General features: G+C 43.0%; 1 protein-coding gene across 3 annotated transcripts in view; it reads left to right on the top strand.

The window, feature by feature from the left end:
- Window positions 1-21,039, top strand: part of LOC102462950 (tubulin-specific chaperone cofactor E-like protein) — a 113,837-nt gene that overhangs the window by 26,418 nt on the left and 66,380 nt on the right. Inside the window, exons 1-2 of one of the 3 annotated variants that reach the window (XM_075909743.1) lie at window positions 14,097-18,261; window positions 19,333-19,397. In XM_075909743.1, the coding sequence (XP_075765858.1) occupies window positions 19,334-19,397 (64 nt within the window). In that variant the 5' untranslated portion in view covers window positions 14,097-18,261; window position 19,333. Of the gene's footprint in view, window positions 1-4,704; window positions 8,068-14,096; window positions 18,262-19,332; window positions 19,398-21,039 lie in introns of those variants that run through there. The other 2 variants (XM_075909746.1, XM_075909744.1) reach the window with 2 other exon arrangements.

The following is a 21,039-nucleotide window of genomic DNA, read 5'->3' as shown; positions in this document are numbered from 1 at the left end:
CGAAACAATTAAAAACCAGATGGAGATATCACAGAAACAACAGGAAAGTGAGGACCATAATCATAGAATAACGATTCCATAACCTCAACTATTGCACAGTTTCTTGCCAGACTAAATGCTGTTAAACTAAGTTTTCTCTGCCCATTTTGAGATGTTTCTTTATCTGGTGACAGTAGGTGCCATTAGGACAAGATCTCCTTCTCCCAGCCTGGCGTGACACTGTTTTAATGCAATTTAGATAGACTGTGAGTATGTGACTTCAAACTTTACACCTAATGGCTGCTGCTCTTCAGTCTGGTTTTAGGCTTCCCATATGGCTATAGAAAAATATGTTGTTACAGGTCCCTTACTTAACCACTAGGCAATACTGCCTAGAAACAGTTCTGCAGTTTTACCTTCTCTGCAGTCAGTACGTGAGAGCGCTCAAGTCACAACTGACCCCAAAGGTGTTTTGGGACTAAAAGGTGTTTTGGGTGTCTTTGTGACTAAAAGAACTAACTAGTCGATTACATGCAGCCTCTGAATTACTTCAGCAAAAGGGATCTCTGCTTAAATACAGGGTGCCCTGTATGTAATTAAATGATACATTGTTGAGAGAAGGAGAATTAGGTTTAGACTCAATTCCACATTCAGCTTCTAAGCTGATTGTCAGCTTTGTGGGGGGACTGTGCTTTCCTATGTGTTTGTGCAGCATGTAGCACAGTGGGATTGACTCTAGTTGGGTCCTCTGGATGCTGTCGTCATTTGAAATCTCACTCCTGTAAAGAAGATTCAGACTTAGGGTCAAAGCCTTGCTGAGCAACTTGCTATCGCTTGATGCTATCCGTGTAAGACTAACGGAAAAATGAAGGAATTTGTGTCTCCTCCATTTCCTGGCCTTGAAACATCATCGTGTCCATCTTCCTAATCAATGCGCTCTTTGTCTGAATGCCCTCATCCCTTCAGCTTCTCCGCGAGGCTTGTGCAGCCATTAACGGCTGTTCTTTTCCACTCCAGAGAGCCCGTGTGCCTTTCAGACCATGCTACAGATGGCTGAGTTGTCTCCAATGCTGAGTTCAGGTTTCACTTCCTGGACACGTGTACCCCAGTTTCCTCCACACACCTGGTGTCGCTTGTTTCTAAGGTGAATTTTCTTACCTTCCCCTGCTCCCTAAATCCGGCATCTGCTCTCAAACTGATCTCTAAAGTTTGTTCCTAATTAGATCAAGAGCAAGTGTAGCTGATTAACTGGCAGGGATGCAGACTCATACAGGGATCATGGAAATTCTGCCAAAACAGCTGAGCGGGACATGTCTGTACATGAAAAGCTTACAAACCAAAATGACTCCCTTATCTGGAGCGGCATGTCCCATTATGTATGAAGAAAACAGTACGCTGTCTCTTTCAGTCAACGAGGTTGCATTGTAAGTATGCACAGGCTACATGTTGCATGAGATGGAAAAGAAGTGAAACATACAGCATAACTTTCCATCCGTCAGCGGCTTGAGTTAAAACGGAAGCCTGCTTCTTGAGAAATGCCTCTTGTTGGTGGGTTTCTAATGAGTTTATGTGCTGTTCTGGGCCACTGTTCTTACATAGAACATCAAACTGATTTAGCCAGGTTTATTACTTCAGCATCTTCTTTGGCAGTCAGTGTCTGTCAGGCTGTGGAAGATGATTATTTAAATCTCAGAGGCGTCTAGTACCTTGGTATTGAAATACTAAATAAGTACTATGTGTTAGTCTTTATTGATTTGGGGGAATGCAGTTTTACTGCAGAATTTGATTATGGTACAAGAAATGGTCTGTGAGATTCCCCCTTCCGCCCCTTTCCCGTTATGTTTCACAACACACAGCATGGTTACAGCGTGTGTTTTCATTTCCCCTTCTCCTCCTCCACTGCTGTACTGGTCCCCTATGTATCCTCACTTTATGCCTGCAGCCCTGTTGCAGCAGGCGATCGGTGCATCTAAGGTACACACACACCTCCTGACTCTGTTGCGTGTTCTGCATAACCAGCCGCTTACTTTTCTGCCCAAAGCCATGTGGCTTGCAACCCTCTGACTGTCCTGGAGTCTCTAGGAATTAAAGATGATGTTGAAGCCTCCAGGAATACATTGAACCAAACTTGGCAACCCTATTGGCAGGAACTGCGTTCTCTCTCTCTCTCTCTCTGTCTGTCACGGGGGAGATCCTCCTTCCTGGTGTCAAGGTGGTTAATGCTAATTTAAGTGTTTGTTTGTAAAATATGGGGAATATGTTTCCTCCCCTCAGAGCTAATGGTTTTCTAAATGGGCCTGATTACATCTCCCTGCTCATTGTGAAAACAGGGCAGTGGCCTGTATTTGGACACTCCTCCCCGCTGAAGGCTCGTTTTGTCTGAGATGATAGGGAAATCCTAGTGCACTGAGGCCGTTACCTCATGCAGGGTGCAAACAGAGGGCCTGCTGTTGTGAAGAAACATTCCGACATTTAACATGAGTCCTTGGGGGCTCCCATATTGCCAGAATCCATCATCCCCTGACTGGGGCAGTGACACAGCACTGATCACGTTAAGCTCGGAGTCAGATGGGAAACAAAAGGAGCTTTCTGTGCAGCCTACTGTGGAGAGCCTCTGAAATGTTACCTCCTGTCTGCAGCTCTCTAGCTTTGTCATTTCAATTACCCTGTACTTTGCGTTGACTTTTTGCCACTTTCCCAGCCCGTCAGTAGAGATGCTGCCTTTTCTTTCCTGATGGGAGAGATACTAGCTACGGGGTAGGGAGTAGAGGAGAGACTTGCCTCTTCCAGTTGGCCACTGTCAGAAGACAGGATACTGGGCTAGCTGGACTTTTGGACTGGCCGGTCTTGTGTTCTTAAGGAATGTGGCTGGACTTGTCAAGGCAATTCTTAGGGCTTGTTTACTAGGGGAATTGTCCGGCAGAACTGCAGCGGTATAGTTCTTGGTGGATGCAATCCTGGAATAAAAGTGACCTTATTCTGGTATAATTACTCACTTTTATTCTGGAATAGAGTATCCCGTTGGGGAATTATAGCAGCATAGCAACAGAGCTATAATTAGATTGCTATGGTTCTACTGGTCAGTTTCCTCATGTAGCTAAGCTTTTAGTTGTATTCACAGTTCCACCAAATACACATGTCCAGCAAATCAGTATTTCTCTCTGCATCCTCCTCCAGTCAGGGAAGGCTCGGTGTTCCATCCTGCTGCTTGTTAGATTCATAGAATGTCTAACATTGTTTCTGATCAAATGACTTTCTGATCAGTGTACTTCCTAAAAATCAGGCTCCATTGAAGTACCTGAAAATTGAGGCCCCCAAACTCTCATAGTTGTGTTAGAAAAGTTTGACCAAAGTGCTTTGTATTATTATGTATGTATGTATTTGGTATTATTTCATTCTGATATTTTTTGTCCACCTATTTGGGCAAAAGACTTAAGCTATTGTTAGCTATTGTTAGAACAGTATTCTCCCAAATTCAGGATAGGTGGTTTGAATTCCTAGTTATGAAATAACTTCTCAGTTTCCTTAACTGACGAGAAGCATATTTTCAGAGCAGTAAGCAGGTATGCCATACACACCTTGAATTGCTGATAATACTTTCTTCTAAAACAAGATACATTCTCTGTCCAGTTACTATATTCAGTCTAATATCTTTGCTCCTGTGCAGCTTTGGCCAGAGTCTGAGACAAGGTTGCTAAAGTAGCTGGCCTTTCTGCTTTTGTTCCTAGTATTGCAGGTCCTATCAAAATGTGTACTTCTTCCCAGGCTTTGTATGGAAAATGGCAAAAGTCCAAACTTCATAATCTAGCTTCATCCTTCATAGAAATCCATTTGTTTGTTGAGTTTTCACCTGGAATGAATATGGCCTCATGAATTAGTGCGTTATAATGAGGTCCTCTCTTAAATCGCCACAATTTAATGGCAGATATACGATGAGATATTTGGTGCATGTTTTGCTGTTCCTGCCCAGTGTCCATGTATGAGGAGGGGCCTGTATTACTTTTACATTACTGAATTCTTAAACAACGTTCCTTACCCAGTGTAGGATTTTCTTCACTACAGATTTCACTTCAGGTTAATTAGCTTTTACCTCTAAAACTACAATCAAATTAAGTGCCATGTGGTTTAGTAGTTAAAATGACTTGTAGTTAAGATACCCTGGGTTCTGTTTTGGCTCTTGACGAATCGCGTAGTCAATCCATGGAACTCCTTGCCAGAGGAGGCTGTGAAGGCTAGGACTATAACAGCGTTTAAAAAGAAGCTAGATAATTTCATGGAGGTTAGGTCCATAAAAGGCTATTAGCCAGGGGATAGAAATGGTGTCCCTGGCCTCTGTTTGTCAGAGGCTGGAGAAGGATGGCAGGAGACAAATCGCTTGATCATTGTCTTCGGTCCACCCTTTCTGGGGCACCTGGTGCTGGCTACTGTCAGCAGACCGGCTACTGGGCTAGATGGACCTTTGGTCTGACCCAGTATGGCCATTTTTATGTTCTTATGTTCACTGTGTGTCTTGGCCAAACTCCTTAAATCCCGTCAGTTTACCAGTCACAAAATTGGTGACTATACTTGTCTCACAGGTATTAAGCTTTGCAGCTTATTTGCAAATCTTTGGAAATCTGTAGGTGGCTGGTGTCCATATTATAGTTACAGAGTACAAGTAATTTGTGAGTAGTATAGAATTGTATGCGCAATTGTGATATAATTTGTTCTTTTTTTATTTTGTAGGTATCATGAGCTCGTAACAAAATATGGGAAGCTGGAACCCTTAGCAGTAGTGGATCTTCGGCCCAGGAGCAGTGCGAAGGTTGAAGTTCACTTTAAAGATAAGGTGGAAGAGATATCCATCCGTCTAGATCAGACGGTGGCAGAATTAAAGAAACAGTTAAAAACTGTAGTGCATTTGTCAACAAGCAACATGTTGCTCTACTACTTTGACCATGAAGCTCCATTTGGTCCTGAGGAGATGAAATACAACTCACGGGCATTACATTCGTATGGCATTCAGGATGGAGACAAATTTTTTGTGGAGCCCAAATCTAAATAGTCTCTTCTGGCTTTGTGCACTCACATAAACACACACACACACAAGTTAAAGATTTTTTGCAGGGTTTTTAGGTTGGTTGATTGGTTGAGGTTTTGTTTGTTTTTTATACCAGTTGACTTCTTGGCCCAGGTAGCGTGTGCAAATCTGAGAGACGCATGCCACCATTCAATGCAAATGAACTTAAGAGGAGATAACTGACTTCAGTGTGTGTGTGTGTGTGTGTGTGTGTATGTATGTTTCAGTATGTCTGATAGCTTGATGTTCTCATTACTGCTCCGGTATACTCGTGAATTTAGCATGAATGGTCAGCTCTTCAAGCTAAGAGTGGTATTATGGTCTATCAACAAGGGAGTCAGAGAGCAATATAGAATTTGGTCAGTACTTCTGTTAGTTTAAAGACTTGACTTAGCACTTGACTCTGGCTATACAAATAGCTGAATTGGTCTTTATCCAGCCAAGCGACATCTCTAAATTTTTATTGTTGAAGTTAGCGAAAGGATTTTAAGCAGTATTCAGCCTGATTTAGATCTCAGGAATTGAGAGCATCTTAAACTTCCACTGGGTTTGCAAGAGTAAATACAATGGGAGACGAAAATATCCAAATTGGGGTGGGAGACACCTTTTACTCCCAAAACTCACTATCTAGAGTAGTCAGTTCTACTCTGATCTTGCACAAACCGTTCAACTTCACTAGACCTCTAGCATTGTGTGTACTTGAGTGACACGTCTGAAGTTACTGAAGATTGGAATTAACAGTATTTTGGCCAGATAGGATTATATGCTAATTTGCAGAAAACACTGGCTGTTCTTGGATGGATGTTGTGTCAATTGGGAATCCAAATTAACAGCACATCAATATGCTGAATGGCATACTGGAGTTGCTTTGAATGTCCTTTCCCTATTGTTTGCAAGATCCACTAATAAGCACTTACCCTTTGGACAATTTGTATTGAGAGTAGAAAGACTAAAATCGTTCTCCTTACAAAGTCCTATTCCTTAATATAAAGCTCTATCCTTACTCATGCTCCAGGAACCTACCTTAATCTACCACTTACCCCCACTATATTAATGTGCACCCTCTGTTTAAAATAGGTATCCGCTTTATTTAAATGAGTTGTCAAAGGTGAGTAGATGAAAAACTACTCACAGGTATAAAAACAGATGTTGTTATCCAGAGTAACTCCCTCTTGGCCCCCGCCAAACTCTCTTTGGGCATAGTGTGCTGGTTTTAAATAGGCCCCTTTTTTCCTCTTGCTTATGATCCTGTTGTGACATCCTCTGCCCTTTTATGTATCTCTCTTGTAAATCACACAGCTATTTCCCTTTACATTGTCCTCCCTCCTTCCTCTGTCGCCTTGACAAGTTGAAGATTTTACGGTGATTTTAACTACACTGCTTGAAACATTTTTTTTTAAAATGTAGTCTGGGCTCTAGTTACATATGAACTTCTGACCTTAGTTCTTTAACATCTCTCTCCCCCACCCCTAGGTACTTTCTTTCTCGTGACGCTTTTGTCTGAGTTCCTGAACTCCTTTATATTCTTGGAGTTGTGTATTCTCTTCATATTTTACCTGGATTCTCCAGGGAGGGATATAATCTCATACTTTGCAGATTCAGTATCTCAGAACTATTCATCTGAGAGTGGTTCCGCATCTAGTGTAAACATAGAAATAAGAGGATTTGAGATGGGTTAATTATTTGTGCCTGGTCTTCTGCGGCAGGAGTTGGTCTCCTGGGAACCTCAAGCTAAGCAATAGAAGACAGACCAAGGCTTGCATGTATAACATGGAAACCACAGTACCTGGCTTGATCCAGTAGGAATAAAGAACCATGAAATGGTGACAGTGTAATATAAAGTTTTAAGGACTCTTGCTGCAGAATTTGCTGTATAAGCTGGAGCATGACTGGGGATGCGTTTTCTGCCCATTTGGGAAGTAAATGCATTTGCTGCCCTGCAGTGGAAGGCCAAGCAAACGCATGTATGATATATACATACATACACATAGAGGAAGTTGTGTTTAATAAGATATTTTATTATAAAACAAAGTTTTATGAAGATATGGTTGTTTAATATTAGAAGCCTATTTCTCCTGTTGACCTATTGTACGAGTGTGTTGCCCATCAGTTAGAAGCTTATGCAGGTTCTGTGACTGATGCAGATATAAAGGAATATCTATAGAACAGTAACCACCTATCTTGGGTATATTTAATGGCATTGTTACTGGTATTAACAAGACACTGTAATTATTGACCAACTGTTTTAGCACAACTTAATATGTTGGTTTTAGAAGAGGAAATAAAGTAAATTAAAGCATTTGATGGGACCCTACAAAAGGCCAAATATGTGCTTGTAAATTTGTTTGCCTGTGGAAAGTTTTAATTCTACCCAGAAACAAAATTGGTGCTGTCACCATGTTGGCTCTGAACTACAGTTAAATGTTGTTTTTATGGTGGGCCTGTTAGGAATGGGGAAATGGAATAGAAAAACAGAAGGGTTTTTAATTCACGAGGATGATGCCCATGTCACAGAGATCTGAAAGTTAGCACTGTCCTATAAACCAGATCCGGGTTTGCCAAAGCCACAACACAGACACTACAGTTTCGCCACTCCAGGGAACAGGAGCTCTCTAGCCAGTATTATAGAATCATCCACATTTTCTCCAGCCAGCAGAACATGCATTTTGCATAAAAAATTCAGTAGACTTCAGCTGTGTAGGAAAAAAGGCCACACCCAAAAAGGGAATGATTGACACATCCAGATGCCCAGCCCTTGGAATAGAGAGTGGGATGCGGACAGCACAACATTCAAAATGCTCAAAAGTGGACCATCTCCCAAATATGACCAGGGGTCATATTTTTGCAAGATGTTGCCATTTAAAACAAGGTTGCTTTTGAGCAATTTCATAGAATTTTAGAAGCCTAAAATTAAAAGGGAATAAAACTGCAGAAATTTTCACCTAATTCCACTTGATGCCAAATCGTTCAGAATGCTGACATGCTCTGTATTTGTAGACATTCCCAACTGAATAAATGGTCCAGCGTTATGTCCTTTTATTTAAAAAAAAATACTTAATCGCTATTGCTCCTGTGTCCTTTAACCAAGTGCTACTTTTGCCAGCTATTGTTTTGCTGTTGATGCTCCTTCATGCACAAAAGCATCCCCTGGGTACTTTGCAGAGAGTGGATTTTCTGACTATCTGGTTTACAAGGAAGTAGATGGGAATTGGATCCGAACATTGTACAGGTTTGTATAATGAGGCTTAGCTGCTGTAACATTTTGCTTTCTGATTTGTGTGTCTTGAATATCTATGATTTGACCAGATGTTACAGCTGGATGGCTTACAACAGCAAATGTATGGGATGTACCATTGTAACAAGGGACACACTCTCGTGTACATGCATGTTGGAAATTTCTATCAACCCTCATGGAAGTTAAGTTCATGCTCTGGGTGGTGGGCGGTTAGGCCTATTGTACTGTATCTTGGGAAGACACTAAGGGTATGTCTCGACTACATTCTTCTGCCGACAGAGGCATGTAAATTAGACTACCCGACATAGTCAATGAAGCAAGGATTTAAATAACCCCCGCTTCATTAAAATAAAAATGGCCGCCGCGCTGTGCCGGCTCAGCTGATTGTCGGTATAGCGCGCGAGTCAACCGCTCTGCGTCTTGATAAAAGAAGCCTTTGTCGAATGCTCCTGTAAACCTCGTTTCACGAGGCATAAGGGAGCAGTCGACAAAGGCTTCCCCTGTCGACCGATCCGCGTCTTGACTTCCGCGCTTGCCAACAATCAGCTGAGCCGGCACAGCGCGGTGGCCATTTTTATTTGAATGAAGCGGGGGATATTTAAATCCCCACTTCATTGACTGTGTCGGGTAGTCTAATTAACATGCCTCTGTCGGCAGAGGCATGTAGTCTAGACATAGCCTAACAAACTAATCATACAGAGGGTATCCACTTAAAAATTAGATTGACACGGCGACAGTGCTCAGGGCTGTGAGAAGTTTCCCACCCTGAGTGCCTTGCCGCTTTACTGCCAGCGTACGTGCACCTAGATTGACACATTCTTCTCTCAACCTAACACCACATCTCAGAGAGGTGGCTTAACTATATTGATGGAAAAACCTTCCACTATCGTAGCTAGTGAAAACATTTTGCTCCTGGTTTCTTTGCCCCCAGTAGGTGGGACCCTAAAGATTCCAAGCATGGATCCTAAGTGCTAAATTGCTCTAGGGACTGTAGGTTTGTTCTTAAGTTGAATCTGTATGTAAATCGGAACTGGCGTCAGCCGCTGCTGAAACTGATCAGTTTCAACCGCGGCTGAATCTGGATGCCAGTTCTGACTTACATACAGATTCAGCTTAAGAAACCCAGGCGTCCCCAAGTCAGCTGCTGCTGAAACTGATCAGTGGCTGATTCCAGGAAGCCTGGGGCAGAGCAGACTCCCTGGTCTGCAGGGAGACGGGGAGCAAAGCCTTGGAACATGCCCGCAGCGGGACAGCCCAGGCGCGCCCGGGCTGTCCCGCTGCAGGCGTGCTCCGCGGCTTTGCTCTTGTCCCCCTGGTCTGCTGGGGGGGTTCAGCAAAGCCGCTGGACCCCCCCAGCAGACCAGGGGGACAGGAGCAAAGCCGCCCAGGCGGCGGGAGTCCCGCTGCTTGGGCGGCTTTTCTCCAGAGCAAACGAGCAAAGCCGCCCAGGCAGCGGGACTCCCGCCGCCTGGGCGGCTTGGCTCGGGTGTCCCTGGTCTGCTGCGGGTGGGGGGGGGGGCCAGCGGCTTTGCTGGACCCCCCCCCAGCAGACCAGGGAGACCGGGAGAAGCTTTTCTTGCCCTGGAGGACACGGTGGCGACCCGCCGCCCGTGAGCTCCGGGGCGAGAAAAGCCCCGTTTGTAAGTGCGGATCCGACATAAGTCGGATCCGCGTAAGTTGGGGACTGCCTGTAATTGTTAGCAAGAAAAAAATGTTCCAGATCTCCCTTTTCTCCAATGTTCTGGTTTCTCTCCTGGGTATTCAAAAGTCAGGGGAAATGTGCTTCCTGCTCCAAAAACCTACATTTGCTTCAATGGCAAAATTTGCAGAGCAACTCCTATAAATTAGGTAATTGGTTTGATCATTTCAATAAACTTATTTGAACTTTTGCACACACAAAAATAAAGTTTCCAGAAGGTTTTTGCCAATTTTTCCTGTTTACTACTTATAGCAAACCTTTTTCTATGCCCCCCAGATCTACTTTCCCCTCTGCCTTAGTTAGTACATCAGTTCCTTAGTGCCATAAATATCTATGAAGGCAGATTGTGTCTCCAAAAGCTAATGCACATTGTCTTGGTCCTGAAAGATTCCTATTGTTGAGGCTGCTTGAAAGTGACTTTGAATTGTCATTGCTCAAAGTTCCCATGCCATTATCTTAAGCTCAGGTATAAAGTCAGCAGGAGCTCACACCTTTAGAGTTGGATTTTGAAAAGCTTTTAGTGTTGACCTAATTCTCCTCCCATTAAAATCAGTGGTAACACTCGCCTAGATTTGAGTAGGAGCAGAGTTGGGACAATGCTAAGTGCTTTGGAAAATCTACCCTGGGCTCTTATTTCTTCATCCCTGTTCTTCCCCTGCATCCACCAAGCACCTATGCAACATAATTTGCTACTTTGCCCTCTTGACTATAAAGCCTGATTCCATATACTTTGGTTAACTTAAACTGCACTGATGATAATAGCTTTTTAATACAATTGTGAATATCACCACAGTGGATACTAAGGCGCACTTTCTATTTGAGGATTCTTACTGTGCTTTACAAAGTCCCAAAGCTGCTGTACTTAATTTTCTGCTGAGCAAAATTGCCTCGGGGCATGATGATCCGGGCACAAGTGGAACTAAAGCCCATGAGCTATGACTCAGCCCCTTCACCATGCCGTTCAAGTCAAATAGTTTTATCCACAAAGACAGAGCCATTACAATTAAGGTCAGGTTATTGAATGGCATGGTTTTGGCTGTTTGTAAATAGCTTGGAGCTATTGCTTGTAATAAAAATAGTACATGAAATTGGTTTTAAAAGTAAGAAATTGTTTCTTCAGCTTGTGACTTGATTTGGAGCATTGCGCTGTTTGTGTTAGCACTGATGGCACCCGTGGAGGTGCAGAAAGACTTAACCCCAAAGTGTAGCCATGTGGCACTTCACAGACTAACGAATATATAGTAACATGAGCTCTCATGGGTAAAACACCATAGCCCTAAGAGTATGTCTAGCCTACAAGTGTCTTTTGAAAGAGATCGTCTAGACAGCCACAAGAGTTTCAAAAAAGCGATCCACTTTTTCGAAAGAGCACCCAGGCAATCTGGACGCTCTCTTTCCAAAAATCCCAGTTTCCGTTCAAGAACGCCTTTTTTCAAAAGAGCTCTTTCTTCCTGGTAAAAATAGGTTTACCAATTTTGAAAAAAACTGCCATGTTCATTCAATTTAATTTCAAAAGAATGCAACAGCAGTCTAGATGCAGGTGGAAAAAAAGGCCACTTTTTTTTTCAAAAAAACTCCGTAGTCTAAACACACCCTAGGTGTCCACAAGTGACTTACAGGTTAAGGTTTAATCGTCCCCAGTCCCCATGCGACATCCAGGTCCCTTTTGTGTGTTGTAGTCAACATGCAGCATGCTGTATCTCCCTCTTGTGCTGTAGAATCTGAGCATATTAAATAAATCACATAATCTGGATTATTCTATGACTAACCTGCCGCCTGGAGGAGTGAGGAAAAATCCCTCTTATGGCCTGAGTCTCTTGTACAGAACAGATGACTAAATTCTTAGATCTAGTACCACGATCAGTGAATGGTCCTCTTGCCACAGGCAGAGGGAGAGGTTGTCTGTAGTGCAAGAGATGTGATTGCAGCTCCAGTAGCTGTACCTGAGCTAGCTTCCATCTCCCGCGCTCTCCGGGATGGAAAAACCACCCAGAATAGTTAACTTGCCCCTCCTGCTGCAGCCCCGGGGGTAGGGGCTCGTCAGGGCCCGCAGCCCATTCTGACCCTGTTTGCCGGGCCTCTCTGGGTGAGGGCGCGGGAGGCTCCAGTTAGCCCAGGAGTGGGCAATAGTTTTTGAAATTTCAGTGTATGAATTTCAGAAGTGGCTGTGGGCTGCCCCAGAAGGGGCAGGGCCAGGAAATTTCATGTGCTTCCTCGCCCACAGATCCTGATTGACCTGGGGGTGGGAGAGTAGGGGAAGTCTTTCTGCCTCCTCCCCCCACCCTGCCAGGGGTGTGTGGCACCTAGAGAGGACTGCCAGCTGTTTTGAACAGCTGGTGGTTCCCTCTAGGTGCCATGTACCCCTGACGGTGGGAGGAGACTTGGCACATTCCCCCAGTCAATCAGGTGCTGTGGGGCGCACGTGACGTCTTTGCCCCCTGCCCTGCCAGGGGTGCACAGTGCCTAGAGCAGCGTTTCTCAAACTTTTTGAGACCACGGAACACCAAACAATATTTTTTTATGTGGAACACCGATGAAGATTTTCTTTAAAAAAAAAAAAAAATAGTTGTCAGACAAAAACGAAGTGACAAAAACAAGAGGTTGCGGCACACCTGTGAGTTGTTCACAGCACACCAGTGTGCGGTGGAACATAGTTTAAGAAACACTGGCCTAGAGAGAACTGCCAGCTGTTTCGAACAGCTGGTGGTTCCCTCTGGGACCACGTGTGTCTGGTCAGGGGAAGGAGACTTCATGTACTCCACCATCCCCAGATCTCAATTGGCCTGGGGGCGGGAGAGCTGCAGAGCGTTTGTGCGCTGGATCAAAGGTCTTGGCGAGCCGGATCGATCCCACGAAGGCTATCTTCCCCACCCCGGGTTAGCCGGTAAGCATGCGGATAAGGCATATGCTTACTGATTAACCTCTTACCTGGTTCACCTTTAACATCTCTAGCTAGCCTGAGCGGCAGAGCAAAGAAGCATATATTTTTGTGCTACTACACAAGGCCACCTGGAACCGGGGTAGTCTCTCTCTAGTGCTGGAGACCACGCTGCTGTAACTTCCCTGTTACGTTTACAGACCTAGGTAGATTAAATCTAGCTCCAGTATATCTGTGAACAATGATCACAGCCCATGACTGCAATGTAGACATACCATTAGGGATGCACCCGTCTTTGCTATGAGTATAGCAACTGAAGTGTCTTCGACAGCAGCGAGGCTGGTGGCTAGTGAGTGGGCCGTATGAGTGTCCCTCCTTCATCTCAGCAGGCTGCAAGATTGTCATAACTAAGGCTGTGTCTAGACTACAGGGTTTTTTTGAAAAAAGTAGCCTTTTTTCGAAAAAACTTCACCTGCGTCCAGACTACAGCCACGTTCTTTTGAAATTAAATAGAAAACGCAGCTTCTCTTTTGACGGTGGTACTCCTCATTTCACGAGGAAGAACACCTTTTTTCGAAAGTGCTCTTTCGAAAAAAGGCGTTCTTGAATGCAAACTGTGCTTTTTCGAAAGAGAGCATCCATACTGCCTGGGTGCTCTCTTTCGAAAAAGCGGCTCACGTTTTTGAAAGAAGAGATTGCAGTCTAGGTGCTCTTTTTCGAAAGTATCTTTCGAAAAAGCCTCTTTCGAAAGAGGCTTGCAGTCTAGACATAGCCTAAGACAGCCTCCCAGAACAGGGTGGCTGTGTCTACATTGGCATCCCTTTCTGGAAAAGGGATGCTAATGAGACACATCGCAATTGCAAATCCGTGGGGGATTTAAATATCCCCTGCGGCATTTGCATTTTCATGGCTGCTGCTTTTTTCCAGCTTGGGGATAAGCCGGAGAAAAGCTCCAGTCTAGACGTGATTCTCCGGAAAATAAGCCCTTTTCCGGAGGATCTCTTATTCCTACTTTCAAGTCTAGACAAGTCTACTTTCTACTTATTCCTACTTTCAAGTCTAGATGTGATTCTCCGGAAAATAAGCCCTTTTTCCGGAGAATCTCTTATTCCTACTCTCAAGTAGGAATAAGAGATCATCCGGAAAAGGGCTTATTTTCCGGAGAATCACATCTAGACTGGCACTTTTCTCCGGCTTATCCCCAAGCCAGAAAAAAGCGGCAGCCATGTAAATGCAAATGCCGCGGGGGATATTTAAATCCCCCGCGGATTTTCAATTGCGATGTGTCTCATTAGCATCCCTTTTCCGGAAAGGGATGCCAATGTAGACACAGCAGGTAGGTTTGCTCACTACGCTTGCGTACCTAGAACTTGCAGGGTGAGCCAGCTGACCTGTAGCAGGACTGCTATTGGATGCCAAGGGAGCACACAGCTCTCATAGTCACTGTTGTGTGCAATCAGCATGTGCCTCACATCATGTGGCCTGGCTTTACGTGCTTGTCGCTTTAATAACACTGGTATGAAAAAAATGTCTGTGGATAGAAACTAGCGGAATCTGGCAACCCTGTGTGTGGGCAGCCGTAAATAAAATGTCTCGAGGGCCACATACACAGCCCTGATGGGTCGCGTGTGGCCTTCTGGCTGCCCATCCCAAAGGAGCCCTAGAGATAAATGGGATAATGAGATGAAATTGAAAGGAAAAATTATCTGAATAGTAGCAACCGTTCCCTGACAGGAAGCTCTGTTCTCCTGCTGAATGGTAGCCCACAGCCCCATTTCATGCCATTTAAAATTAGAATAGATGGCATAATCTCAGGGTAGGGAGGAAGCAGTCCTGCACTGGCAAAGCCGAATGAAGCCATCTGCTGGGTAGTTTTCATTCTTTAATATCTGTGCTTCCTACATGAAACTCTAGGTTTGTCAGCCAGGTTTGAAACAGAATCAGGAACCTGTCCTGAAGCACAGAGAGAGCTTTAAAGCTCTGTAGAGTAGGGACATTAAAATGTGTGTAATTTATTGACCAGGTAGCTACTGAAAAATTCAGCCATTACACTGTTACATGTGGAGTGGCAGGTAGCTCCCTGGGAACTGGTGTGTGCCAGGAGGTGGCTTTTAAGCTGGCTCCCAGCAAGCACCAGCTCCCGCCTGCAGCCCGACTCCCAGGGAGCCAGCTGCCACTCCTAAGATGCTGCCTCTGATATAGCCCAGGCTTTTAAGTTAAACATTTACATGGTTAAACTTTCACACCCCTATTGTAGAGGAAGGGATGCAGATGCAGGCAGCAATTGTAAGACAGCAGGTCAGCTCTCTTGCATTCAGCAATAAGGGGAGGTGTAATTGGGAGATGGGTGACACTCTCCCTGGTAGAAGTTCCTTCAGATTGAAGCTCTCTGGTCCAAAAACATGCATGGTCTGGAATTATCTTAGTTAGCCAGGTGTCCGCTTTTCATGGGTGTGGCCACATTTCTCCTGGGCCCATAAAGTTTATTTAAAATCACCCGTCCTGGCTTTCTGTTGTGGGCTGTTCTTTAGCTTGAATCTACCCCAAATGTTTTTTGAGAATCCAGTAAGCAGTGGAAGTGTTGGTCATGCTGCTAGACAATATTGACCTCTCATGAGCCAGCAAAGTCTCTGGTTCAGAACCGGTTGGGTCCCGAAGGTGCCAGACTAGAAAGGTTCAATCTGTATTTGGAAAAATCGACTTTCCACCAGACTCCAGCATCGGGTTCAGAAAACCGTTTTTTTTTAATCTAGTTCATATCCTCACATTGGGAAATTATTTGACCTACCGTAATTTTGTGACTATAACCCGGGTGCAGGGTATACAAAATTTTTTTTACACACTGCCCGGTTCCTGCGCAGCCTCCAGCCTCCAGGCGGGGGAGCACTCACTGCCCGGTTTCTCCGCAGCCGTAGGCAGGGGCATGAGGAGCGCTCATCCAGCTGCACAGGAACTGGGCGGTGAGCGCTCCCCCGGCTGGAGGCTGGCAGCTGCGCAGGAACTGGGCGGTAAGTGGCTGGCTAATTCCCCCCTGCCCCGCCCCAATGCGCACCATAAATATACCCCCAGCACAGCCTTGTATACCCTGCAGGTTATACTCGTGTGCGGGGTATACAAGATTTTTTTTAACTCAAAAAAAAAAAACGCGGGGTAAATTCAGGTGCGGGGTATATTTGGGTGCGGGGTATATTCGCTAAAAGACGGTAGTTCCCATCTATGTGGTCAGGAATAATTGACCACGACTTTGACCTTAGCTCGCTTGGTTTAGAACAAGCCACTGGAAACATCTAACTCAGCGTTTTTGAATTGTTTGCTTGTGTTGAGCCTCAGCGTGGAAAGTAAAGATATTACTATACTGTTACTAGTCATTTGGTGAGGCATACTGTGCTCAATGCTATCTAGCCAGGGCATAACAAAACTAGAGGCCCAGACCCAAAAGAGACAAAATATCCAGATGATAGAAAGTTCACTCCCAATTGCAAGATGTAAAATTAAAGCAACTTTAGTTATCATAGGACTTCCTAAGTCGGACAGAAGCTGAATTTTAAAGCCAGAACAATCAGAGGAAAAAAGGGTATGTTCCGTTTTTCTGTATTCATCATAACGCAGCACACAGGAGTACAAGCCCAGTTTATTTTCCCTTTGCAGGTAATCTGTGAAGAGCCGTCTGAAGAGAGAGAGGCCTTTTTGTTTTGTTTTGTTTTTGCCTTTGGAAGGAATCCAAATGCTCTGAATGGCAGGTAGTATTAAAAGAATCTCTAGATTCCCCCTGAAGGGCTTTCTTCCCTTCAATAGACTGGGAATCAGGTTCACAAGTAAGGGGTTTGTCTCTGTAACTTACTGTAAGGCCCAGATCCTGCAAACGTTTCCTCCCATGTTTGACTTTACACACCGGTAGCCCCACTAAAGTCCGCAGGGCGATGCACGTGTGGCGTTAAGCATGCGGGGAAGTATTTGAAACCTAAAGTCTTCCTTTAAAGAGTTTCTGCTCTGCCTCCCCTCCCCCTTTTTTGTGCTCTTACTCAGCAAATTTGTTTGATTTATTGGCCCCAATCCTGCACTACATTGACAAATGGACTGATTTTTTAAAATATTTAGTCCCATTGATTTCAGCTGGGGGCAAGAGTCAGGCTCTTTCATTATCAGCAGTTTGGGCCGGGGTCTTCGCTTAGGGTGTCATTCTGCACCTGGCACAGTGAGGTGCTGACTTCTATATGCCACTGCAATATAAATACTAGCTTTTCTTTTCTCCAAATCCATTTTCCAAAGCAGGTCAGTCCCACTTCCTCTTAGGTTGGGAGGATCGGGAGTAGAAATAAAATCTGAAGATTTTGGAAAGAACTTGTTTTCTTTAGATAGTTTTTATTCTCCTCTCTGCCAAAGCCTGAACTAAGCTGATTTATGTAAACTCAAATAAGACTTTGATGGGAAATTAATGTCATTGACATTTCTAACTTTGTTTCATGTTTTATCCCTATGCTGTCTAATGCTAATTCTGTAACACTATATAGAAGCTTTTTTTTCCACTTACACAAAGGAGGAAGGGGCTTGTTTCTTTTGTGGTTTTTTTTTTCTTCGCTCTAGTGAAAAACGATTCTGATCAGAACAGCCACAAATCCAGCTCCAAGTTACTGACATTTCTATCTATCTCTACTTGAAGTGTTGGGGGAGGGGGTTCTGCCAGAAAGAAATCTCTTCACTTTTACAGCCCAGAACCTGATCTGTAGATTAATTTACCATTAATTAATAGAGGAAAAAGTTGTGATCGCAGTTCAACACTATTCTGGCCCTAAAACAACACAGAGAAAAACTGAATTTTCAATTGAAAGAGCAAAAGGGATTGAGACATCATTTCAGACATCAGCGATAATTGGTTAAAGAGCTCTGAAATGTATTCTTCATTGACATAAGTTTTCCCCTGGCTTACCAAGATACAATTTAAAAATTCGGACTTAATTTCTTCCCTTCTCTTCAAAACAGGTTGGTATTTTTTAATACTTTTTAAAGAAATTGCTTTTTTATGAGATATACTAAATTAAGCATTGTTTCCTTTATTTTCTGTGCTGGTTCCCCAGACTTACATCTTTTAAGATTTAATGCAGTACATTTATATTCTCTGCTAGTCATTGTGTGTGTTCTCAGTTAATGAATCCACAGTAACGTAGATTTAAGATCTATATACAACCCTAGCATGATACGTGTTTCTTTTATACAGTAAGGAATACAGCAGAATCCTTTCATAGTTAAATTAATTTTTCTCACCCCAGAACAACTTTGCTGTAAGCAAGATTATTTTTTCAATCTAATTGCAATTGACACTTTGAGAAGCAGTGGAGAAGTTGGAACTATCATTCGACTTGATTATACGTTGTGTTTCACTATTTCAAGCATCATTGTAATTGGATTCAAGTGTAAGTAATATGTAGATCTATAGAAAGTGTGTCCAGCTATCCATCTACATTATATGTGACATTTAGAAATAAATACAACTAGATATGTGTACTCCATTATATAAATAGATCTATAGATCTGTTATGTAGAGATTTAATGTCTATACTGTTGAAATACAGACATAGATGTAAAATAATGCATGAATAGATACACATTTAATGTCAAGTATAGAAGTGCAACTATTATCTCTATGTAAAGAGGTCACTATATATTTTATACTTGAATGTCATATACCCCCTGTGCATATTGTGTATACACTGTAGCTTTATATAAGTGTGTACAAGAAACTTTTCCCTCTCTTTAATGAATAAAAATGATAAAGTAATGAAATCAAAACAGCTACTTTAGTCATACTTCCTATTTGATAAATAACATAAAACAAATATCAGGCATAAAAGAAACTAAAATACCATACAACATTTCTCTTTAATTTACCCAGATTCACCGCTCTGTATATAGCTGATTTCTTTATAGCAAGGAAGTTGTCAATCTGTGTAAACATTTGGGCTTCCTTCACATCAGTCAAAAATGTTAAGTGATCATTGTATTACCACTCAGTACGAAGGAATAGTTAAACTAACATTTGAAGTCTTCTAACTATATAAACACACTACAGTTCATAATTCGTTCTCATTTTCTAACAATGCAAAGCTATTCATCTTAAAGCCAGCAGTAATATCCATATTTGAAGCCAATCAGCAAAGAATTGTGTTGGATTAATAGGGGGGTTGAATACATACTAGGAGCTAAGTGCTATTCATTAATTCCAACATGCTGGTTTATTTCTGAAATTGTGTTGTACATTTAACCTGAGAGCACCTGTAGGGTAGGTTGTTTTATCCTCCTTGATTTCATTACACTACCTACCTAGCTCATCATTTTTGGTCTAGTTCATGGATTAGACATTTCCCAAATTTCTGCATCTCTGGAGCGATCACACAATTGCAAGGCCCTATTAGCAATCAGCCTGAGATTTGCTTAGCAGATACAGTTTTGGATTGATGATCCATTGCTTTTTTTTTTCTTTTTAGGATGAATTATCCGTCACTCATTAGAACCTGGGTGGCCTTTGTGTTCATCATTGTACAGCAGCAAGGTTAGTATTTCTGACTTTTGGTCCTCGGATACTGATACTCGACATTTACAATAGGAAAGCGCTTGCCTCGGAAATTTGCTACATGCAAACTTCATGTTCATAACAAGCCTTGCAAAATTTCTACACAGCCCCTTGTCTGAGAGCAAGTACAATAGAAGACTAATTTATTTTTAAATCATAATACCAAAGGGAAAACAAATAGATTTTTTGTGTGCCTCACCTGGTAAATATACATGACATTTTTCCACAGATGACATTTATTCACAGTGAGAGAGACAGAACTTCAACTCATAAATTGTTATCATTTCACTGAAATCAATGGAGCTAGAGCAATTGACATCTCGCCCTTTCTCTTTCAAATATGAAGTCAAAGTAGCCAACAGACTAAAGAGTCTCTACCCAATTCTGAGCTCCTCGTGCACAATTCAGGAGCTTGGGATGATACCACTGTTGTCATGAAAGCAGGACTTTAAAACTTCCCTAGAGTTTGGATAGTTGGCTTGCCAGGCAAACTTATGTAGAATGAAAGTCGAGTGAGAAGAAAGATTCTGCAGAAATGTCAAGCTACCATACAACTGTGTTAAATGACATTTGTTTGAGCTTCGGCTTAGTTTGTGGAGTCCTCCATATTCCAAATCTTAGGTGTATCCTCATTGATATTCCCTGATGATTTATAGAGCCTTGAGGAAACATGTATTAAGATAATTCACTCCACAAAAGTTCCATCCATGTCAAGTTTGTGTGTGTGTGTGGTTTTGTAAAAGGCACATGAAAATCTGAAGAAGATTTTTTATTGCGTTCTTTTTTTTTTAATTTCAACTTGATTATCGAGAGGGTCGAGAACAGCAGAATGGGGCCGGTTGTGGGTAGGTGTTTTGTGGGAGGGCAGTGTTTTTGTTGTTGTAACTCTCCGCATAGTTACAGCACAGGATTGATTTAACCCTGGTGTGGTTAAGTTTGTGTTGCTTGAGATTTTGATCCTGATGCCTGCCGTTTTGCTTGTGTGGCGACTGGCAAATAACTTAACCACTGTGCTTCAGTTTCCCCACCTGCAAAATGAGGATAATCTGCCTGCAGCTCTGGGCATTGAGACTAGATTCCTTTGCTGGCCAAGCCTATTGGGATATTTGGACAGGAGAAGCTACACATGCAGAGTTATACTCCAATGCTAGTGCTTAAAAAGTGGTTGCTTAAAGGGTTGTGCTAAGTACCACACTTTAAAAAAAATCAATAATTTATAGCTGTGACTTCAGCTGTAATAGCCTGCTGGATACATAACAGCTGTGAAATGACTTATTTTACTACTCGGCAATAGGATATTTGTGATAGCCCTTACCAAATATGTATATAAGTGTAGTCATGCCTTCAGGACTCTGTCACACATCACTTATAATTCTCTCCAGTGTGGAAATTAATACATAGAGGCTGTGTCTACATTGGCACCCCTTTCCGGAAAAGGGATGCTAATGTAGACTTCGGAATAGCAAAATCCGCGGGGGATTTAAATATCCCCCGCGGCATTTGCATTTACATGGCTGCCGCTTTTTTCCGGCTTGGGGATAAGCCGGAGAAAAGCGCCAGTCTAGACGTGATTCTCCGGAAAATAAGCCCTTTTCCGGGGGATCTCTTATTCCTACTTTCA

The sequence above is a fragment of the Pelodiscus sinensis genome, chromosome 26 (assembly GCF_049634645.1).
Source record: "Pelodiscus sinensis isolate JC-2024 chromosome 26, ASM4963464v1, whole genome shotgun sequence".
Lineage (NCBI taxonomy): Eukaryota > Metazoa > Chordata > Testudines > Trionychidae > Pelodiscus > Pelodiscus sinensis.
This window is presented reverse-complemented; position numbering and strand designations above follow the sequence as displayed.